General features: G+C 38.0%; 5 protein-coding genes across 26 annotated transcripts in view; 3 read left to right on the top strand and 2 right to left on the bottom strand.

Annotated features, from left to right (window-relative positions):
* The first annotated feature begins 277 nt into the window (after positions 1–277).
* LOC147319443 (obscurin-like) lies at positions 278–3,474 on the top strand. 4 transcript variants are annotated; one of them, XR_015131415.1, is made up of 8 exons: positions 278–365; positions 762–1,046; positions 1,147–1,788; positions 1,927–2,043; positions 2,150–2,193; positions 2,284–2,382; positions 2,503–2,528; positions 2,608–2,713. XR_015131415.1 is itself a non-coding variant. In XM_086310011.1 (8 exons), the coding sequence occupies exons 1-8, from the start codon at positions 293–295 to the stop codon at positions 2,728–2,730; spliced, it is 1,437 nt and encodes a 478-aa protein (XP_086166137.1). In that variant the 5' UTR covers positions 278–292; the 3' UTR covers positions 2,731–3,474. The 4 variants fall into 4 exon arrangements, 3 of the variants coding, with proteins under 3 accessions (XP_086166137.1, XP_086166136.1, XP_086166138.1); XM_086310011.1 differs by having other exon boundaries at positions 1,147–1,437; positions 1,516–1,788; positions 1,927–2,193; positions 2,608–3,474; XM_086310010.1 differs by having other exon boundaries at positions 1,927–2,193; positions 2,608–3,474.
* Positions 2,703–4,962, bottom strand: LOC147319444 (uncharacterized). Of its 2 annotated transcripts, XM_086310015.1 has the most exons (8): positions 4,865–4,962; positions 4,239–4,556; positions 3,882–4,157; positions 3,740–3,793; positions 3,463–3,642; positions 3,314–3,355; positions 3,163–3,222; positions 2,703–3,040 (listed from the first exon to the last, which is right to left on the bottom strand). In XM_086310015.1, the coding sequence occupies exons 1-8, from the start codon at positions 4,929–4,931 to the stop codon at positions 3,033–3,035; spliced, it is 1,005 nt and encodes a 334-aa protein (XP_086166141.1). In that variant the 5' UTR covers positions 4,932–4,962; the 3' UTR covers positions 2,703–3,032. The 2 variants fall into 2 exon arrangements, with proteins under 2 accessions (XP_086166141.1, XP_086166140.1); XM_086310014.1 differs by lacking the exon at positions 2,703–3,040 and having other exon boundaries at positions 3,090–3,222.
* A 634-nt stretch (positions 4,963–5,596) lies between these two features.
* On the top strand, positions 5,597–8,603 carry LOC147319445 (allograft inflammatory factor 1-like). Its single transcript, XM_086310016.1, has 6 exons — positions 5,597–5,734; positions 5,925–5,986; positions 6,064–6,130; positions 6,232–6,273; positions 6,446–6,611; positions 7,236–8,603. Exons 1-6 carry the CDS (start codon positions 5,719–5,721, stop codon positions 7,321–7,323), a joined length of 441 nt encoding a protein of 146 aa, XP_086166142.1. The 5' UTR covers positions 5,597–5,718; the 3' UTR covers positions 7,324–8,603.
* Positions 8,604–9,481: 878 nt separating this feature from the next.
* Positions 9,482–15,333, top strand: LOC147319446 (casein kinase II subunit beta-like). Of its 3 annotated transcripts, none has more exons than XM_086312104.1 (7): positions 9,482–9,614; positions 9,976–10,051; positions 11,825–11,927; positions 12,016–12,131; positions 12,223–12,298; positions 12,415–12,604; positions 12,710–15,333. In XM_086312104.1, the coding sequence occupies exons 2-7, from the start codon at positions 9,980–9,982 to the stop codon at positions 12,798–12,800; spliced, it is 648 nt and encodes a 215-aa protein (XP_086168230.1). In that variant the 5' UTR covers positions 9,482–9,614; positions 9,976–9,979; the 3' UTR covers positions 12,801–15,333. The 3 variants fall into 3 exon arrangements, with proteins under 3 accessions (XP_086168230.1, XP_086168231.1, XP_086168232.1); XM_086312105.1 differs by having other exon boundaries at positions 9,503–9,614; positions 9,979–10,051; XM_086312106.1 differs by lacking the exon at positions 9,482–9,614 and adding an exon at positions 9,700–9,770.
* The window catches only part of LOC147319447 (uncharacterized), a 31,374-nt gene continuing 23,408 nt past the window's right edge, over positions 14,031–21,996 (bottom strand). For 12 of the 16 annotated variants that reach the window (XM_086312097.1, XM_086312093.1, XM_086312094.1 and 9 more), the window contains 5 exons: positions 17,651–18,025; positions 17,022–17,144; positions 16,674–16,793; positions 16,512–16,592; positions 14,031–15,832 (listed from right to left, as the gene is read on the bottom strand). In XM_086312097.1, the coding sequence (XP_086168223.1) occupies positions 15,803–15,832; positions 16,512–16,592; positions 16,674–16,793; positions 17,022–17,144; positions 17,651–18,025 (729 nt within the window). In that variant the 3' untranslated portion in view covers positions 14,031–15,802. The other 4 variants (XM_086312095.1, XM_086312096.1, XM_086312099.1 and 1 more) reach the window with 4 other exon arrangements.

Genomic DNA, 21,996 nt, shown 5'->3' on the forward strand with positions numbered 1-21,996 from the left:
GTTTGGGTTGTTACACAATTAATAGCATCCTGGTGATAAAAAGGAATGTAGACGTTATTATTAAAAGTAATTTAATTGACAGGTAAATCACAACAGTCACAACACTTAAAGTGATTGTGACAATTTTGGATAAACATGACGGACTCGATCACTACATAAATATAAATTTCTCTTATGAGTCATTCTCCTCAGTTAAACATGATCTTCATGTGTCATTTCCTGGAAAAGTGTTTTGCAAAACTTCTGCTATAAGAGCATTTTGCAATAACAGAGAAAATCTGGAAACGGCAAGATGGACTCGCTCTCACTGTTGGTAATCTGTCTTTTTTATCTCACACAGGCAGCAAGTGGACATCATCCAACTGGTAATTAAACAAACATATAACACCTATAAATATATATACACATGATGTAATATATTCACACGCGGTACCTTGTAAAACCCTCTTGGACATGGCTTAATTTCATCCTTTCTGATTGTTTTCTAACCCACGAGGCACCGTTATGAGACAAAACTTGTTGGTGTCACAGAAAAATAATTAGTCAGTGGTTACTGATTTTTTTTTACCTTATATTGTATCATAGCAAAATAACCATAATAAAAATAACTCACAAAATAATTGTGATCTCAGATATTCACTCAGTCCTTTGTGAACTGCTCACATGTACACAAGTGTTACAGTTTTCATTTTATGGCATATATAGATTTTAAGAAATCTTTTTCATTTAAAAAAAATGCATTTTTCTGTAATTTTCTTCAGGGAACCCTTTGCTAATGGTCGCTGTAGAAGGAGATAATGTTACTTTGCCATGTGGTATCCCTTCTATCAAAACCTGTTCTTCTATCAGCTGGGACATGAGTGCAGAATTTAATTTAACTGATGAGATTATAAAGAAAGAAAAACCGACAGCTCCAAGCAGCCACAGGTATCGCCTGCTCAAAGACTGCTCTCTGCAGATTACTCAGCTGGTGCTCAATGACGCACGGCTTTACACGTGTAAGAGTGGAACGCTCAAGTCAAGTGTTTCACTTCGAATTCTTTGCAGTAAGTATTTTTGCTTCACACCTTCTTTTTGTTTTTTTTGTTTTACATACAGAAATAGTAAACAAAAATATCACAATGCTCACTTTTTTTTATCCACCAGTTACTGAAAGGTCACTTCCTGCAAATGACAAAAAGATGGAGCTTCATTGTTACCTCAGTACAGATAAAGGAGCTGACCCCTGTTTCAACCGCAAAGAGCTTCATATCAACTGGAGCTCTGAGGATGATACACCAATAAATGGAAGCAGATTTGTAATTGAACATCCACATAATTGCTTCTCTAAACTGATCATTGATACAAAATCGACAGACCACCACAGAAAATGGAGATGTCATCTAACTCAGAATGACCTTGTTAAAGCCACCATCAGTTATACGACAACAGTAAAAGGTGCTACACAGCCTGTACACAAAATGAAAGATGTTGCTCAGTACGTACAAAGTGTGACCAGTTCTCCCTTTTCCCCAGATGGACTAGAGGAAGTGTTTGCCACAGTGGGTGAGTCAGTACTATTGAATTGTGGCAACACTTCCTCTCCTGATATGAAGTGGACTTTGCGTGAAAAGCAACTGAGAGATGCTAGCTCACCTGATAATGGCCAAATAAAAGCATCACATGTTAATCAAGATTCCTCTCTGGTCATTAGCAGACTGAGCTCACTGCATGCTGGAGACTACCAGTGTTCACACTCCACTGATAAAAAAGATGTGCTCAATAAATTCAGGCTGCATACCCTTGATGGTAAGTATTAAAACTTTGTAGATGCAAGTGTATATATATACACATACAAATATGAGAGAGAAAGAGAGAGAGATGGAGAGATGGAGAGATAGCTATCGATATCTGATGTTTCATCTCTCATGTTCTACATTTTTACAGTAACTGCAATGCCTGCAGGGCTCAGAGGAGAGAATCTCACCTTGACCTGTGCACTTACCTGTGCCACAGAATGTGAAAATGACTTTGAATTAACTTGGTCAGGAAGTGCCCACAAAGGTTGGCAGAGTGAATTAATGAATATCAATAATACTCTGATAAAGAAGTTATTTCTCCCAGAGTCATCAGTGCGATCATACGAAGATATAACATGCTCTGTGCACAGAGAGGGCGCTCGGGTGGCATCAAAAAAGTGGCGTGCCGTTGACCGTAAGCATGAATTACTTTACTGTTGCCTTGTCTGCTGAATGCACCTTCTATTCATGACCAAACTGATCAGAAAATTATTCCTTTCCCCAGCTCTGCAAACACCTGCCTGGGTAGGCCTGCCTCTAGTCATCCTGATAGTGGCGGGTGGGCTCTACATTTACACCAAGAGGAAGCGCAACAAGGATGCAGGTACTGAATGTGCTTCAGAAATTACAACCAAACAACAGCTACAACATGAATTACTCTAAGGCTTTGATGGAGATTGAATATTTCCACAATGACCACAATGTTTTCCTTCTTGGTCTGCAGCTAATGATCAGCCCAGTACTGAAATGGTAAGATATCAAAAAACAGGATCATGCCGAGTCAAGCTCACATGTCCTATTTCACTAATGTTGGTGCTCTTCTCCTCAGACTCATGTGTACGAGGTCGTTCAGGATGATCGTAATGAGGAACAACAACAGCAACTACATTTAGAAAGAGAAGCAGCCACTGCAACAACCAGTTTTTATGATTTATTACAAGCTGTGAACTAGAGTGAAACCACATGCTATTCTTTGTCTTTATCACAAACTTCAAAATCATCAACAGATGTGGTTTACAAAACCTGTTTGAAAACAGACTTTTTTCTATTTCAAGAAACAGAAATGCACAGTAAATCAGCTCCTCCTTTGCCTTGCTACAGACATGCATGTAAGATTTTAAAGAAATAAAGTTACAAAAACATGATTGGTTACATTATAAGCATGCAAACTTATCTACTTTTGAAAATCCAACCCACACTGCAAGGATGAGATAACTGCAAAGGAGAATCTTCTTCCTTACTTGAAAATATTTATTATTGGACTGCAACAAAGGAGAGAAAAATGTTTTGGTTTCTTTGGTTTTCGTTGTTGTTGGGTTGTTTTTTGTTGACATGATAAGATTTGAACAATTTCATAAAGGAGGCAAAACCTCATACAACTTACAGGTAACTAAGCTTTCGTCTGGCATTTGATACAGACTGTTGATTCGCTGGCCTGGAGTATCTGTGAAAAAAGAAAAAGGTTCAAGTCAAGTGTTGAACAGAAAGGCATCACAGTGGCTAAAAAGCGCAGTAAGAAGAGAGTTTGCACTCACTCGTCAAAGGTGCAACAATCTCATATGTAGACATACAATTACCTGAATAACAAGAAAACAGAAATATTTAAACAACTCAACACTACGTAAAGTTAGTGTGACTGCATGACAGTGTGATAAGAATGAAAGAGTTTAAAGTCAGATCAAACCGTTAAAGCGCCTCTGGTGTAACTGTGTGATTCTCTGGGTTTTGCATCTGCGGTACACAACGAGTCCAATCACAGCAGCAATTATGATCATCCCCAAAATGACACAGACCACAACTGCAATTAAAGCATCATTGCTCTCCTCCTTCCTTTGCGACAGAGATATATCATTGGCTTTTGGTGCTAAAGAGAACAAGGCGAAAGTTAAAGCAACAATATAGTGAACATATAATCATAAATATGATTTAATGAATGTGCAAGACAGCAAAGGCAAACAGACCTGGCAGACTCGGAGTTTTTGTTGGAATAACCGGAACCGTTGTGGTCACAAAAGCTTCGTGTGAAAAAACAGGAATCTTACATATTACTTGTGTGTATGTTTGATCATTGCTTTTGACATGTCAAAGAAAAAAATCACTGACCTTGTACTTGTAGATTGGTGTCAAAGCAGCGCTGAGTTTTACCAAGCGTGTAACTGCATGTATACCAGCCACTGTCGCTGGTGTTCACAGACTGGAAAGTCAGAGATGTACCATCAGTTTTGGCTTTGCTGGAGTCGAGTGATTCACGCATGTCTCCTTTCTGGATTGCCCAGGAGATGTTTTGAGGTTCTTGTTGTCCACTTGTCATGTTTACTGGGCAGTTTAACTTGGCAGGCATGCTGGGTGCGGCCTTCACAGGTTCAAGAACTTTGCAGTCTGCAAGATCATAACAAATCATGTGACTCACCAGTGAGATATTTGCTTGCAAAGTAAAGAGAAAGTAGTAAAAAGTTTTACCTTTTATTCTCAAAGATATGTTTTTGGCCGCAACACGGTCCCATCCTTTCCACATTTCACAAGTGTACAGTCCTGCGTCGGATTTTTGAAGTTTTGTCAGAGTTAAGCATTTTTGTCCATTTCCATCAGCTACCCATTTTACACGTTTATACACATCGTTGCTCGGTGTGGGCCATTTAAACATATCCTTCACTTGATTAGGATCTGTAGCAAACTTTGTCACGCTGTATCTGTAGAAGCTGTTTGGATCCGTGTCATTTTGACTGAAACAAGTGAGAGCTACATCTTCTTCTTGAACAGCTAAGATGGGCTCAGTATCTGTTAAGCCAAAAGTTAAATAATGAGTCTAAATGTACTAATACATGCATCGCATTCAAGGAAGCAAGTACCTCATTTTTGCTGGTTAGAAAGTTTACACCAAAATATGCAATATCAGATTAGCAGTATGCATATTTTTAGATTCATGGCATATAATGAAATTGCATTTGTTGTTAAATAATTTTTGGAGCCAAGATGATATACACTGAATAAACCTTTAGTTACTTAATTACAAATGTAGTAAGCATAGTTAAAAAGCGTTTATTTTTATCCAATCAGATCCAGACATTATCTGCAGAACTGCTTACCTCCAAATCCTGATGCGACATTCAACAGAATTAAAGAAAGGTAACCCTGAAGATATAAATGTAACATGTTCTGTGTAATGCAGCTAGTGAAGAGACAAAGATCAGTCACCTCTAGACCTTTTTATTTTCACTTCCTTGAAGTTACATAGAAGTCTCAACTGGAAACTACCATGAGTCTTTTGGATGTTCTTTACCTGATTATGTGATCAACAATACCACAGTGTGGCAAGAACTAGGCATTACATTTGGCCAGTTTTGTGGCCAAGTTGCTTTCTGGGCTCATGTTTAAAGTAAGGAAAAGAAAGTGATAAAGCTGTAGTAAAGTTCTCTCCAAACACATTGATCTGACTTATGTGACTGCTTAAACCATTTTACTTCCACCTGTTCCAGTGGAGCTGTTCACTGGTACAGACATTTCACCTTTGAGGTACTTCCAGGTGTAAATGTGCATAACTCTTTCATTTAAATGAATAAAAAGGAACCCACACCCAGAAAAAAAAACTGTGAATAACAAAATATGATGTAATCCAAAAATGCCTCATGAGCAAAAGTTTCCAGACTAGAGCACTAAAGAAAGATCTTATTGCCACATACGTCTTCTTCCTAAAACATAGAATTTTAAATAAGCTGATAGATCACACGTGTGTCCTGCATGCACAGTTCTCCTAAATTATTATCTGTGTCATCAGGTTGGCTTCGTTTTCTGCAGCCTTAAATGTAACAGAGGAAGCTCTTCTGTCTAACTGAAACTTTGTCACTTCACTTCCTCTTCTCGTTCAGTTTATAGAAGCATCATCGTAACCTTCCGCCTGTGTTTGTGTTGGTTTCACAGTTTCTCAGCTCTCTTGACAGAAATGGACTGTGCTCAAGGTTAGTTTGTCTTTCTGTTAGCTTTGGTTGTTAAAGCCACTTTAACCAGCCTGAACAATACAAGACTGAATTTACTTATTTAATCATTCATTTATGTTATTAATTCATCCATTAAACTACCAGTTCTTATTGATTGTTTGTGAGAGTTCTCTCAGGCTGTTGTTGTTCCTAAAATATTGGTTTTTCACAGGTGGTAAAGCATTTGGTCTTCTAAAGTCTCAGCAGGAGGAAAAGCTAAATGGTATCAACGAGGTGAGCTAAACACAGAACTGTCCAAGACGTCGACTGACACCCTGCGATGCTAAATTGTGTATTTATGTCATTATTAGGCTTTTCTCACAGATCCTAAATATGAAGGAGAGGAAGACCTGGCCTCAAAGCTTGAAATGTTTAAAAGTGAGTCTCAAAGGGGGTACCAGTAACACTTCAGTTCATTGTTCAATTGGTGCAAAGTCATAAATTTTGGAATAATAATAATCTTATTGTTTATGTTACAGAGAAATACATGGAGTTTGATCTCAACGACAAAGGGGAAATAGGTAGGACGCCACTAGCCGTGCAGCCCTGAAGTAATTTTTTTTAGCAACATTAAGCAAGTGCTACTTTCAGTAGTGCCTCAGACAAAAACAACAACAAAATAAACCTCTCAGATTAAGCAAGCAGTAATGTTTTTTACTTCATTTTTCTTTTTGCGCACTTGTAATTTTATAGACATAATGGGTTTGAAGAGGATGTTGGAGAAACTTGGATTGGCCAAGACTCACCTGGAACTGAAAAAAATGATGGCAGAGGTGGTTGGAAGTAGCTCAAAAGACACTATCAGCTACAATGACTTCCTCAATATGATGCTGGGAAAGAGAAATGCAATTTTAAAACTGTGAGTATGAAATAAGTTGCTATTCAGAGCATAGCTGTAGACTGCAAGTGGAGTCCAAGGTCAAATAAGGTTATAGTGAGAAGAACTTCCCAAACAACTGAAAAACTGAACTAATACTGGACATCAGAAACCTATACTTGTGAAATTACTGGTTATGTTGAAACTGAGCCTATATATCAAAGTAGTCCTTCAGATATTTTCTGCAGTTTGGTTAACTTGGGGAATGAGTTTCATTTACATGAACACTTTCTTCTCATTTACTTTCACTTTACTTGCTACGTGCACATGCTCTGTAGGTTTGTCGTTTTGTTGTTGGCAGTGGGGTAAAAAGATCCTATCCATCTCACTGTGATAATAACAATTTTACATAAATAAATACTATTCACAATAACAGCTTGCACAGCAACCCATAAGATACATTTACAGATGAGAAGAGTTTTTCTTAGAAGGAATAATAAAAGAAATCTTGTATTTCAATTCCAGCACAGAAGCATTTTCATAAATAAACTGAAACTAAAAAGATCTAGGCCTACCGCTTACCGACAATAGAGAAACAAATGCGTAACGTCTGAGGTTTGCAAGAATGCTTTTTAAAGCATGTAAAATGTCTTGTTTTTATTCAAGGATCTTGATGTTTGAAGGCATGGCAAAGGAAGAAGAGCAGAAAGAAGTTGGACCACCTCGTCGTAAAACCTTTTCAGACCTGCCCTGACCTTCCATCCGAGCTGAATTCTGTCAATAAACCTCCCCCCCTTCCCCCCGCCTAGATTTTAAAATCAATCAAAGGTAAAGTTGTGAAAAAAATGAAACATGAAGTAAAATGTGCAATTTTCATGAAGAGATGTAAACTAGCCTGCATGTACTAGAACTGTACTGTTCTAGGTGTTTGTTCAAGTACTCTGATAATGTGAAATGTACATGGCAGTGGCAAAATATGTGATCAGTGTGGTTCATGTTAGAAGGTCAACATTTGTGGTTAAACAGTCACGGATCTCATGTTGTGTTTGTTAAAGTGAAAAGATTAAACTGCATTGCATTTTGCTTTTCTGTTTTTAACCCTTATAGCTAAAAGAGCCTAAAAGTAAAAATATTAAACACATGAGATATAACTACAAACAGCTGCTTTCGCTCGCTTTTATTTTATATTCTTTCATATTAATTAAAAAAAAACAAAATCAAAGGTATGTTTCCATTGCATCTCCTCCATGCATCAAGGTATTTTACAGACAGAGGAGATAGAGGCACACCTCTTAACTATCACATTCAATTTGGGATGCATGACTGACATTATCATAACATTAGCCTACTTGAACTAAGGTGAACCATGTCTCATTTGGATCTGACGTATTACTTCCATTATTGTTGGATTTGATTGTATTTATTTACTATAGTAGTTTAAAAAATTGGGTGTTTCACAATATACAACAGTGTGGCCACTTTTCTTCTAATATAGCAACGTCAGATGTTGATCTTAGAGAACATGGCAAACAAACAAACAACAAAAAGATAATTGTACCGGTAGTAGGCTTATCTCTCCTTCGCTTTCGCCTAATATATGCCGTATGTAGTGATGGCGTGTGTCAAAAAAATCAACACACTGCTTCAGAAGCACTGTGTCGAAGCTTGATTCGTTTGGCCAGAGTCACGTGATCAGTGACGTCCGAAGCTTCATTTAGAAGCTAACTGCTTCGGTATCTGATTCAATGGTTTATAAGCAGGTGAATCATTCGCGGGATTTGTGGAGTGTTTTGATGGTGACAGATAGCGAACCACTGATCAGATTTGGAGCCAACGAGGAATAGAGGAGGTTCTGTTGTGTGGGAGTATTTTGAGTTGATTTTGGTCAATCGGGTGGGTTTTTCCAGCTTTGTGTTCTGGCTGTTTGCTTTTGTTTTGTGCGTGTTTATTTTATCTGGAAACGGGAAAAACTTAAAATGTCAAAAATCTGCTTTTCATAATATAAATATCATTAAATAACTTTAGAAAAACTTTCATTTGACTCGTAACATTTAATGTTATAAAAAGATATATTTTATTTTAAAAAATAATCTTAAAAATGTTAGTCTACAAAATGTGCAGCAATTTAATTTATTTATTCTCTTTAGCTGATAGTTTGTGAGGCCCAGTTAGACTGTATAACTGCATCTCTACCAGTTTTTCTGCAATCCAGCATCTTCTGTGCCATGTGAAGGGATTTTCCTTAAGGCAGGAGAAATTATCTCCACGAAAAGGAACAGGTTCGGCCATCGCACAGCGGAACAAATTCTCTTCTTAAATAAAAATGAAAAGTGTTACCTTAAATGCATCATGTTTTTAATTTGCAACCTCATAAGCATTTTCCCTTTCCATCTCACAATCAATTCTACCCCCAGGTCAAAAATATGTATAGGAAAATTTCCCTAATATAATATTGTTTATAAATATACCCGTCTAGCGATTAATTGCATAAGTACATGGAGGCAGGACGTCACAACAGAAGCATACTCCATAATGTGCATTATTATATGTATGTTATATGTAACGTGGTATTTTTCAATTATTGTATTTACCAACATCAAGAAGTCACAAGCAAAGAAAGACCACACCATGGTGCATGTTTAAACAAGGAAAGTTTACTGGTCAAAATTATTTATTAAACAAATAAACCACATTTTTTTAACACAAAAAAATACACGTTCAAAGCAACACAACAGCAGCCCAATATCAGACAGAATTCCACTCTGTAGAGTGGACAATCATTATGAAGCAGTTGGTTTTATTTTGTGGATTCAAGCTGCTCTTCATATTTTTGGCCACAAGATGTCACCAAAAAGGACTGTGTTGAAAAGCTTCGAGTAACGAACCGTTTTCAGAAAGCTTCATTTGGCCATCACTAGCCGGATGTGTAGTCGGCTACCTTATTTTGAAAAGAACGCATGACCGGAAATTATATTTTGTCACCCTGGGAGGGAGGACAGCTTAGCAAAGCTTCCAAATTGATGCGTTATTTAATATAAAAGAAGGGTGAGTGAAAGCGAATGTTTGTATACAGTTATACAAACACATAGGCGGTATTTATGTTAATGTGCCGTTACAGTAATACATTTGTACTGAACGTGTTAGCATGAACGCTAGCCAGCATGCTAAATCAAGAGCTGACGTATTTCCCAGGTTTGAGAGGCAGGTCTAAGCTCAATTAAAGATTATGTTTGACATTTTTAGTAAAACCCCAGGTGTCAGCTGCAGTCCTTATCTGTGCTGAAAATAATGTTGTGCTATGTTCACTTATAAAGCTCGGCTCACTAACCCTGTTAATGTTTTACTGCCTTTGTTTTTAACCTTTCTGGGTGTAAATTGGTTCACTGCGGCTATGTTGGTTTGTCAGGAGGATGAGCAGCTCAGAGGAGGTGTCCTGGATATCGTGGTTCTGTGGACTCAGAGGGAACGAGTTCTTCTGCGAGGTCAGTCTCATTTTCATTTTCACTCTTTATTTTTCAAAGCTTTAGTTGCACCGTCATAAGCTTTTCACAGACTTCATCATTCGCATCGCCTGCTGGCGGAGTATACAGAAGCGTAAATTATGTCCCCACACCATCAGGCTGCTCTACACTGTGGCAGCACAAGCACTCTGCATAAATACACAATTCCTTAGTGGTTCGCATGATTAAATTAAATCGAACCTTGACTTCTTGATTTTTGGTCCATATTCATCACAGCACCAAGATATATCAAATGTATTTGCACATCAGACCATACGTACAGACTTTCTTTGAATAAATCAAACCTGATGTGGTGTGCTGGTTTCTTATGATCACTTTCTCTGTTTGCACACTTATGTTAATAGTTACAACATCACCTAAAGAATAATTTATTGATTAAGATCATGGAGACACTTGAACTTTATGATTGAAAGATTTCTATAAATCATGCAGATGTAATCTGTGAACCATTTCGGAGTTCAGCAGGATTCTGAGACCCTGCACCATGCATGCTTAGACTGAAAGATAAATGCCTAGTATAGTGGTGACACATCAAAACAGCCAGTACTTAAGGATATGCTGCATGTTGCAAAACCATTTGGAAATCGTAGTGAAGCTACTCTCAATCAAAAATTACTTTGCTAAATTTATAATCTCAGCTAACAACATAAAAAATAAAAAACAGTTTGAGAGCGTACTGGGACCTTTTGCCAAACCAGTAAAGTGTGACGTGTATGGTGGACTAAAGCCATCAGCTATAAAGAAGACAAAAATGACCACCACACTCATGATTTTGTTTGATATATTATGTGGAATAACACATGCGAGTACTGAAATGTACAGAATGTGCTTAAATCAAACTAACCAGGCTATGTAAAGATGATATTTTACCTTCTTACCAGGTGTATGTGCTTAATGAATTTATTAGACCACCTTCCATAAAAACAAGAAAAATTCAAATGCATCAAAAATGTGTTTGAAGTTTTAAATCTGAACTGTTATCTATTAGGCAAACAACACACTGAATTCAAATGAATTTGTAGATGCTAGAAGTAGCTGCAGCTTTACATTAGAAGGACTCTTGGAAGTTCCTTTGGTTAGAAATCAGTTAATCACCTCAGCTACTTTTTTCCATCCAGTAGTTTCTGTTCTGTTGTAATTTCAGAACTGAAACCACCAAATAAAACACATTTCCCTTTTTTTTTTTGTGTTTGAGTGTCTGAATTTCTCTCTTGGTCAAATATCCCTGTACTGTTATTTATATTGCAGTGTCTCAATAACTTGCAGGGAAATCTTTAAATGATGGAGTAGGTCGTCACCTACTGGATATCAACCTGGGGTCAAGGTCACACTATGGCCAGTAACCTGTAACCAGGATAATCTGCTGCGTCATTTACTTTCTGGTCTGCATTATTTATTTTATTATTTGGTATCTTTGGGGCTGGAAGATGCCACCTTGGACATTTTACACACACGTAGTTTTCAGTTCAGCTACATATAGTTAAGACCTGACTGTTGCAACTGCTCTCCTCGCCTGTTTGTGAAGAGCACGGAGGGTTTTCTTTCTAAGAGTACAAAAAGGGCATCAAGTAAAAATGCTTAAATGAAAAATGCCAAGAAATAGCTGGCTGCATCGCAGTAATCTTGTTAAACTTTTGTATAATGGTTCTATATCAGTGTGCTGTGCAGTGCACTGCTGCAACAGTAACTTGTGCTATTAATAGCCTTTGGTTTCCTTCTGCTGCTGTGTTTTAGGTTGATGAAGACTACATACAGGACAAGTTTAACCTGACGGGGTTGAATGAGCAGGTGCCTCATTACCGCCAGGCTCTGGATATGATTCTTGACCTGGAGCCAGGTGAGATTTTAAAGTGGTGCAAACCACTTCTCTCATAAAATGAGATAGTAAAATAGTTAAACAGGCTAAATTGTTTCTATTTAAACAGATGAGGAGCTTGAAGATAATCCAAACCAGAGCGACCTGATAGAGCAGGCAGCAGAGATGCTGTACGGACTTATACATGCACGTTACATCCTCACAAACAGAGGCATTGCACAAATGGTGGGCTCTTATTTTATAGTTTTTGCAACAACCTCTTACAGGCACCACAACATGATCATCACGAGTGATTTAAGTTTGTTCTTTTTTGTAGTTGGAAAAGTATCAGCAGGGGGATTTTGGCTATTGCCCCAGAGTGTATTGTGAGAATCAGCCAATGCTTCCGATTGGTAGGTCTGATTGTTTTTGATCTTCTCATTGGGGGGGGGGGGGATCACTTGAACTAAACAACACACTGTGATATTTGTGACTATCCCTTCTTTTCTCTCTCTCCTGCGTAACGTAGGTTTATCGGATATACCGGGAGAAGCGATGGTGAAGCTTTATTGCCCAAAGTGCATGGATGTGTACACCCCTAAATCCTCTAGGCACCACCACACGGATGGAGCCTACTTTGGCACGGGGTTCCCTCACATGCTGTTCATGGTGCACCCAGAGTACCGCCCAAAGCGACCCGCCAATCAGTTTGTGCCAAGGTTTGTTCTTTTGCATCAATGTTACACTCAGTTTTCAAACGACACCAAACCACTGACCTCTGAAAAGCGAGGAATTTATTTATTTATTTTTGTTCTTTTTTTTAGGCTGTATGGTTTCAAAATCCACCCGATGGCTTATCAACTCCAGCTTCAGGCAGCATCAAGTTTCAAGAGCCCAGTAAAGGTGATTCGCTAGAAGCCATCTTTGACAAAGACAGTGGACTCAGAGACTTTGTTGTTTACAACTTGCGTGAAGCAATTGATTGTGTATAACCAATAAATACCTGTACAGTTCTCCAAACTCACCTCTGTGTTGATAAGCACTTTCAGATTCAGCCATTTCCCCTCTTTTAGGAGGCAGTTACAGTTGAGCAGTTTTTAATTATACTAATTAATTGAGCTTCAGACATGTGGTTGAACCTTAACTGATGTCAGTCCATCTTTTCAAAATAAAGGGGTTTCTCTTTTAGATTGAAAAGTGACTTTTACTGCAGTTTGCTTTGCGGCTTAGTTGAATGTAACAGAATGTCTCACCACCAGCCCCAAGAGGTTTGCCTTATCAGTGATTAAGCCTCATGAAAATGTAACTATTAAATCCAGAACACATGTAGGAATGTGCTTAGATGTTGTTCTTGTAATATGTGCAAATAGATTCAGGTGCTCTTACCAACAACCAGTGAATACCAAATTAGAGAGATAAAGAAAAGCCAAAAGGACCTATGCTTGTTTTAAATGTTACTCTTCAGTTTCATGAGATATAGTGGCTGTGTATTTGCTTGTTTAGACAGCTCTAACAATCATTTCCTGAGGGCTCTGTTTGTATATGTTTAAATAATGGGATAACGATCTAGACCAGGGGTGTCAGAACATAAGGCTCTGGGGCCAGAAGTGGCCGGCAAAGACTCCAATCCAGTCCACTGGGCAAAAAAAGTTCAGAAAGTTTGAACTTTTAACTGTATTTTCATAGTTTTGACAGCATTTCTTATTGATAAAGATCTCCCATTCATAATTCATCACAATAATTAATAATTACATAAAAGTTTGTTTTTTCCACTACCTACTATGATTTTTTTTTTTTTTAGGTGTCTGTGAAGTTATGAAAACTTTATATTGTATAATTACAGAATAGTCTGGGCAATGAACTTCCAGAACTACTGTAATTTTAAACATCCATCAGTTTCATTGATTCGGCTCACTTAAGATCAAAGCGGACTGACTGTGTAAAATGAGTTTGACATCCCTGATCTAGACAGATGTGACTCTCTTTTTTTTTTTTAAGAGTTTGGTATTGAACGTGCAACATCCACTGCAAAACAAGTGACTGGCATTAAATAAAAAAAAAAAAAAGACTGGCATTAAATATTTATTACTTACCAAGAGCTCATTTTTAATATGACGTGCTTCATTCACAGACAGCCCAACAACATGCAAAATAATGCTTATTTTATTTTATTTTCCATAAAAAGACAGGGATAAGTCACAAAGCAACAATATTTTCAATTTTCTAAAAACTATTATTTTTTTCTTAATGTGAAACTACTTTTTTATCGAGGGAGGAAAAATGCAGATGTGATTGAGTTTTAGCTATAATAGCAATGGCTTTTTTTTTTTTTGTTTAAAAAAAAAAAAAAAATGCTACCAAACATGCTATCTAGAAAAGATTCGTATGTTTTCTTCTCTATGAAAAAGTACAGGAAAAACAGCAAGTGAGAGCAACCTACTCAGACTACGTGGTTAAAAAGGCTTTACAAACTTGGTTGATTATGAATGTAGTATTTAACATGGTGGAAGCCTGGAAACCAGCTTGTGGTGAAACATCACAATACATCAAATCACATGAAACAGTTCCTACTTAACAAATAAATTACTGTATAGTAGAACACGTAGAAAAAAAAACAAAAAAGACAACGTGTGCTCCCGTGAGAGGAAAAGCCACATTTATCGGGCAGCTGCCTTCATGGCTTACATGTGTGGCTATTGTGACAGACAAGCTTTTATATTTATTGACCTCACTTGACTGAACATACATGTACATTTACAATAGAGGTGGATAATAAATACATGGACATTCCTCATACAATCATACGGAGGTCTGTAGTCTTACAAAGAATATCAAAACCTGAGATAAACAGACCAAAAACCTGTAAAAACTTTTCATATCAACCAAATATGTTCAAAGCAGGTAGGACTTCTATTAAAATGAACAAAAACAGAGCTGAGTAAATCTCCACTGTTATCTGTGAGTTCTGTAAAGTCGGATGTACTTGGTGGACTACGAGAGGAAACGAATAAGAATGATTCAGGGTGATTCAGGCAAGACGAGTCTTAAATAGAGACCTCAAAATTCAGTAAAACACCACAAATGGTAACCTACATTTTCATGAGCAGATATGAATAACTTAAAAACCTCACATTTGTACAAATACTATAAAAAGCATTACTTCTATAAAATAGAGAAATATTTCAAAATAGATCAATTTTTTAAAAATTCAAACTTTACAAGAATATGTAGGCTACTGGTTCTTAAGCTGGTTGGGGAAGAAAATATTAACTTGGTTTTTTTTTTTTATTTCTTTCTTTATTTTTGTACCTGAGACGTGAACAAACTGTCCAAATTTGAGCAGAAAATATCTTTGTCCACATAGAGATGTGAGGTATGTCATTTCATTAAAATAAAAAGTCTCTCCTGAATTAAATAGACAAGTAAACAACAAGAAAAAAAAAAAAAAGAGTTCCCTTGAATGTGGTCTTAACGTTCCCCTAGCAGCACCGTGGGAAGAAATGCTGATAATGGCATCTAAACTATAATGGAAACAGTAAATTTGTATAAAATCAATAATGTAAAAACCACTAGGAAAAAAAAGTATTTAAAAGCAAACGTAACTTGAGATCACACAACTGCAAATGCTGGGATTTAACCAATAAACGTGTACTCGCTAAACTTTTACAACACTAGGATAATCTGAGGACTGTGCAGCTCTGCCTACAATGAACAGCCTGAAAAAAAATACAAAAACTGAAAACAAACAGACTATTAGGAATTAATATACGCTGTTATCAATCATTTTAGCTGCAGAGTTATGAGTGGGGGTTTTTTCCTGTTTTTTAAGATATGTGTGCGCAAGTACAGCTGGTCACTGTGTGTTGAGTGCTGGGGATATCGGAGGTGATTGGTCAAAGGAACAAGGTGTGGTTCAGTTACAATGCTGATGCTCCGCCGTGCTTCTCCTGCAACACAGACATGTTTTGTTTATATGATCTCAAGTTGCTAAGACAAAACTGTCCTCGTCATTAAGCGCTAAAGAGTTGATGCAAGTACAAATTTAAGCAAAACACTATAACTTCATATTTCAGATTAAAGAGTAGTATCTAAAACTAAGGAAGCTTGTTTTCGGTGCTGAAAAAAAATTGGATAAGATTAGAATATTCTGTGCATTAAAAATATTTTTTGGACTCGCCTACTATTAATGCAGCTGTTCACCTCAACCGCTCACATGATTTTGCGGGATGAGGTTGTGGCATTTATTTTTCCAGTTCAACCTCAATTTTTTTGATTTTTCACATGTAAAAAATACAGATCTGACTAATCACAGCACTGCATTTGGCAGCAAGTGCACTCGTAGCTCAAAATGCGCACCCGTACTGAATGCAGTGATTAAATAATATTGTTTTACCTCAGAGACGATTACACGACAAGTTTGCATCTGAAAAATTTGGAATGAAATGCTGTTATTTTGCACCGCACTCTGTGTAACGTCTTTGCTAACTATCTTGGAATTTCCTTCCAGTTGTTGAAATTTTGAGTTAAGGCTTTCTTTCCTTTTACTGCACAAACAAGCTTCCATAGAAAACTCAGCCAAGAGAGCAAATACCGCCTTACGCCTAAACCTGTGTGTAGATTTTGTACCTTATCTTGGTCGATGTCAGAGTCTGCGGTTATGACAATTCTCTTCTCCACGCGAGTTTCTGAAGATCCACTTTTTACTACCTGTACAGGAAGGAAAATCTATATTAGGCATATAAAGAGTAATAGAACGGGAAAGGCGAGAGCCTAATTTGCTCTGCTGACCTTTGAGATGTGAGTGGTGGTAGTCGTCACTGAGGTGCCACTGGTGGTCTCTGAGGTAATGGTCTGGGAACTGGATACTGTTGAGCAATCTTTGTCCTCCTCTGTCCCATCAACGGTCACCTGAAGGAAAGAAGAAAAAAGGGGGATGTACTGAATAATCATTTCTAAATCATGTGACATCAAGGTTTCACCGAGGAAGGCACGAGGCTGCTTCATTCTTATTTTGGAGCCCTTCTACTGATCCTCCCAGACCTCCTTATTGGGAGTTTTTGAAGCCACCTCCACCATGCAAACCTGACTGCCTATAGCTGAGACAGATCTGGGCTGAGCAGCTGCTGGAGCCCCTACCTTTGAAGACTCATAGGTGAAGGTCCTAGTCGGGATGATAGGGACCTCTGTGGTGGAGATGCCACTGGGTAAGGGGCTGGAGACGGCTGTGATGGTGACAGTCTGCGTCTGCACCAGAGGGGGCTGTGAAATGGAGCACAGCCCCATGAGTGGCTGTTTAACCAGACACTTTGCACCACAGCAAACACTTTATTTCACACCATGCATTAGCTATTGCCTTTTTTTTCTTTAATTAGACTTTCACCACAACCGCTATTTCCTCTCACCAGATTAGTTTATTGTATTCGAAACAGAAGAATCAACGTGTTAACGTCACTTCCCACCACCAACCACTCCAAGAGAAACGGTGAATAAACGGCACAGGTGCGTTAGAAAGATGATCAAAAGTAATGGTTTTGTAGCAGAGATTTTTACAGTGACCCGTCACCGTCGTTAAAAACTTAGCACACCACTGTGCAGCACTTCTGCAGCGTCTTGAGTTCCATCTGACAATAACAAGCACTTTCACACCAAACCGAATACCACCTTAGGAGAGTCACAAGTTTTTTTATTTGTATCGGTGCTGCAAAGGAGTGTGTCAGCCAAGAAGGGAAATAATCAGCATCACCCCGAGGGAGTCAGGAGGCTACCTGGAAACAGCGCATGACCTGTGGACCATCGCTCCAGAAATAGGAAGCTGGGGAAGATCCAGCTATCCTCCCAGAGTCAGCCGACACTCCGGGACACGATCCTTCTTCTTCCGGGATCACTTCTAAAGCATTACAGGAGGGATCAAAGGAAGGAGGCAGCTGTGCCATTTCCACCTCTACGATTGGCACCAAGTTCGCCTCAAACACTACAACCTCTTCCTGATCACGTAACTCTTTCTCAACAGTAGCGCTGTGGACTTCGACACTCTCGGGCTCGCTCTTGATGGGTAGGTCTGTAAATTCCAAACTACTGCTGGTTTCCTCATGTGCAGTCTTTGTGTCTGAACCATTGCTTAGGGGTCTAATGCACACACTCTAAAAAAGACATAAAATAGTTACTATGTGAAGTATTTCCAACTGATACTGTGAAAATGATAAATACACATGCATGCAAGCTAAAAATATGTACATAGAGTGGATTAGGCTGCACAAAGTATAGGTTTTATGAGGTACTGCAGAGACTCTGGTTATCTGATTGCACTTATGTAATAAAAATCAGCCCTGTTTTAATGCCACACAATGGCCACAATCATTTCTACATGGTGCATGCTAAAAGTAGATGAGCAAGTTTTATGAATGGTTACAACTTTATGGCATGCATCTTAACAATAAATAGAATGCGTCATGATTCAATTCTCCTGTTTAAATTTGGAGAGGAAGGACCAGTGGAATATTATGAAACCTGAAGTTTATATGAAATAATTCAATTCCATAAATGGAAATAAGAAGCATATGAACTGAATATGGAATGGCTTTTATTCTTTGGTCAACGTTGATTGTCAAAAAGTCATGCAACAAGGAATCTCTTGCAGCTGCTACATACTCCCTTTCCAAATACTGGTGGAGGACAAACAGGTTATTAAGAATAACAATTAAGCTGCCTCAAGAAATACTATAGTGTGAAAGGGTACTGATCATTTCCCCCATTAACAAGACTGCTGTTTTCTAGTGCATGTGAGCTCAGGAAAAAAGTCACAGTGGTCATCTTTTTCTTTTTTTAAAGACTACTGACAATATAAATGAACCTCAACACGTGTATAAAAGCAGGCTCAAAGTGATGCGGTCAAACATTAAAAACCTCTGGATAAAAGTCAAAACTTGTATCTTTAAAAGTCCAAAAGACGTCACAGAAAATGCAAACAGCACTGCGTTATCACTTCCAGTCCTGATCAGTCTTTGGAGAAGGAGAGGTCTGATTCTGGTTGGAGAAACCAGGGGTGGGGTGGGGGAATTGTGCCGCAGTGGAGGAAACAGGGAATCAAAGTCTCAACAGTTCAAAGGAAGCCTGAGAGAAAAAAAAAAAAAAAAAAAAAAGAGGGCAGCTTCTCAAGTGGAGCAGAGGATGAGAGGTGAAAATGCTGGAGTGATGCTGCAGAGGAAGCAAAGGAAGGAGAAGAGGAGAAGAGAAAGCTAGAGGCTGATGGGTAGATGGGCAGGGTGCGGTCTCCGTGGGTCACATTCACACCTTGTGTGGGGCCTCCGCAGGGTTGAGACGACCCCCTCAGCTGCGTTTGGAGTAGAAGTCGAGCAGGGGGCCGCGCGGAAGGCGGATGACAAACTGATGGGGGGACGAGGATGAGCAGGAGGAGGAGGGGGGAAAAGATGAGAGGGAGGAATTTTAAAATACGATAATGAACTGAATTTGTCAAATCTGAATTTGTGCTGATAAAACAGCTGATAAAATTCTAACATTTTAAAGCCTTTATTAGAAAACAAACCAGATTTTATTCACTTTTCGTTTGTTTTCAGAGCATTGAAATGTTACATGCATTTTAACATGCACTTTATTTGTTTCCATGAACAACAAACTTTTCTTTCTTCTCTTGAAAAGACAGAAAAGTCATTCACACTTGCGGTATCTTATTTAAAACTATCTCATCAGCTAAAGCTGATGCAGCTGAGAGCTGATGGATAGCAACAATGCTATGCATCTCAAGTGACATCAAGCTGTCATAAAGGTTCATAATGTCAGCAGCTCAGAACCTAAAGTTTAACTGGTTGTTTTAACAAGTAGCTTTTACTTTATTTTAATTCAATTATCAGTCCGTTAGAAGCAGCAGAATCAAATCTAGCTCTGCTTAAAGTTGATGTTTACTTTTCTCACAGTAGTGAGTTGTAAATAAGACGATAAGCTGCCTTGGAAAAAAATTATAAAAAATAATATTACTCCTGTTATGAGTCGTGTGGTTGTTGGCTCATAGACTTTCTACAATTGTTCTGTTTCATTTCCAAACTGCTCGCTGTGAGCTGTCAGTACAGTTGGTCCATAATTTGTTGGACAAAGGAACAGTGTTTGTAGTTTGCCTATGCACATCACCACAGTGGATTTTAAATCAATATGACTGAAATGCAGACTTCCAGCAATTCAAGGTGTTTAACAAGTTGTGAGGTTTAAAAATAATGACTTTTTTTTGCCAATTTTAAATATCAGGTTTGTTCACTTGAATAAAAATGTTCAAGTCTACAACCTGCTGACATCAAATCTTCTGTTTACGTCTATTTGTGCATCTTTGAAATTTGTCTCCAGTAAAAAGAAAATCAAAACTGTTTGGCTGAGATCAGGTGATCAACTGGCCGTGGAAGAGTATCTCATTTCTTTTCCTTGATGGCCTTATGATCATTGGCTATTTCCCTCCTTATCAATACTTTTCTCTTCCCATCATTCTGGTAGTTCATCTTGGTTTCATGTGTCCAAACTCTTTTAGATGTTTTCTGGCAAAGTCTAATTCAGCCTTCTCGTTTAACCACCCAGCTGTAAAGCCTCTGTATTTCCATTCATTTCCCTCTTCATAATACACTCGGACACTGATACTCTTACCTTGCTAACTTGCTTATGTGTTGTGAAAATGTTTTTTCTTAACCTTGGAAATATTTCATCATCCACTTTGGTTGTTTTCTGTGGTCTTTCAGGCATCTCGGTGTTGCTGAGTTGGCCATTGAATTCATTATCTTATAAAACGTCCGAGATTATTGATTTGGCCACTCTGTAGGTTTTTGCTATTTCTCTGATAGGTGTGATCGGATTGTTCAGCCTAATGACAGTCCCCTGACTTGCTCTAGCCTCATATTTTTGAATAACATTTTGACTCAACTTGTTATGTTACGTCTGTTTCATCTGTCGAGAAATAATAAGGGCACAAGTTTCACCTGGCCATGAAAATGTTGTGGAGACAGTGCATAAAAATGGCTGCAATTCCTAAACAGATAATGCTATACTTTTGTACAAGCCCTTAAATTAAAGCTGACAGATGGCACTTCAATCACATGTTGATGACTTGATTTCAAATCCACTGCGAAACTATTAAAAACAAATGTCTATCTCCAAGAAATTATGGCCCCTCCTGTACGTTTTTCTTTGAAAACTCAAGTGCATACTGACAATATGATATTTTTGAAGGAATTTAAGTTTTCAAATGTAATAATCTTTGTGTCCAAGTCATCATGAAGCACTTGATGCAAATGCATGTCAAGTGAACGTCAACAGATTACATAATTACTCATGTGACAGCGACTAAATTGAAACTGAGTTTCCATCCGTGAAAAGCTTCAATTACCTGAAATACTGTCATTCAAATATTTACTCATGTCAATAACAATATTAATAATAATAATAATGTTGTATTAGCTGTTTGCTGATACAACTGTGAATGAGGCCTCATCTCTTCATAAAAAACAAACAAAGATGCTCAGAGAAAGCAGCAAAATGAAAAAGGTGAAAGCAGCGTAAAAAGAAAGTAAGCCAAGAAAAAAAGAGAGGAAAAAGAGGGGAAATACTGTTCAGCGCCAGCACGTGCAAAACGTCTTGAAGGTGGGTTGCCTTTTAGTCATGCAGCAAATTTGTAAAAGTCAGGTCTGTCAGTCATGCAGTACAAACGTGTTGGGCTTCAGAGGCATCCTAAGCAGGTCTGATTCAGACCGAGTGACATCTCAGGGAGGAAAACCTGTGCCAAAGATGCCTCACCCACAGTGGTCTTTTATGTGAATGAACAAATATAAAAGTCAACGAGTCCGGCTGCATTCTTCATACACATTCAATTAATGCATACCGCATGCCATCAGCTCAGATACATGCACACGCAAACTGTCAACACTGTCTACATCAGAAAGAGCCTGAATGACTCCTCTTCACAATTTCTTCTTCTTTTTAAGCATTACTCAAACACAAGTAAGTGCCAAGTCAGTTCCAAAACTGCTCATCTTAATTAGCCAAATTAGATGTTATTTTTTTACTATTTTTTCTCTCAAATTCTTCAACTGATAGACTAAATGAACTAAAAGGATCAGTT

This window comes from Aulonocara sp. 'chitande type north' Nkhata Bay, linkage group LG11 (assembly GCF_057382095.1).
Source record: "Aulonocara sp. 'chitande type north' Nkhata Bay isolate Kocher_YH1m ecotype deep benthic linkage group LG11, A_spYH_male_GT1.1, whole genome shotgun sequence".
In the NCBI taxonomy this organism is placed as follows: Eukaryota; Metazoa; Chordata; class Actinopteri; order Cichliformes; family Cichlidae; genus Aulonocara; species Aulonocara sp. 'chitande type north' Nkhata Bay.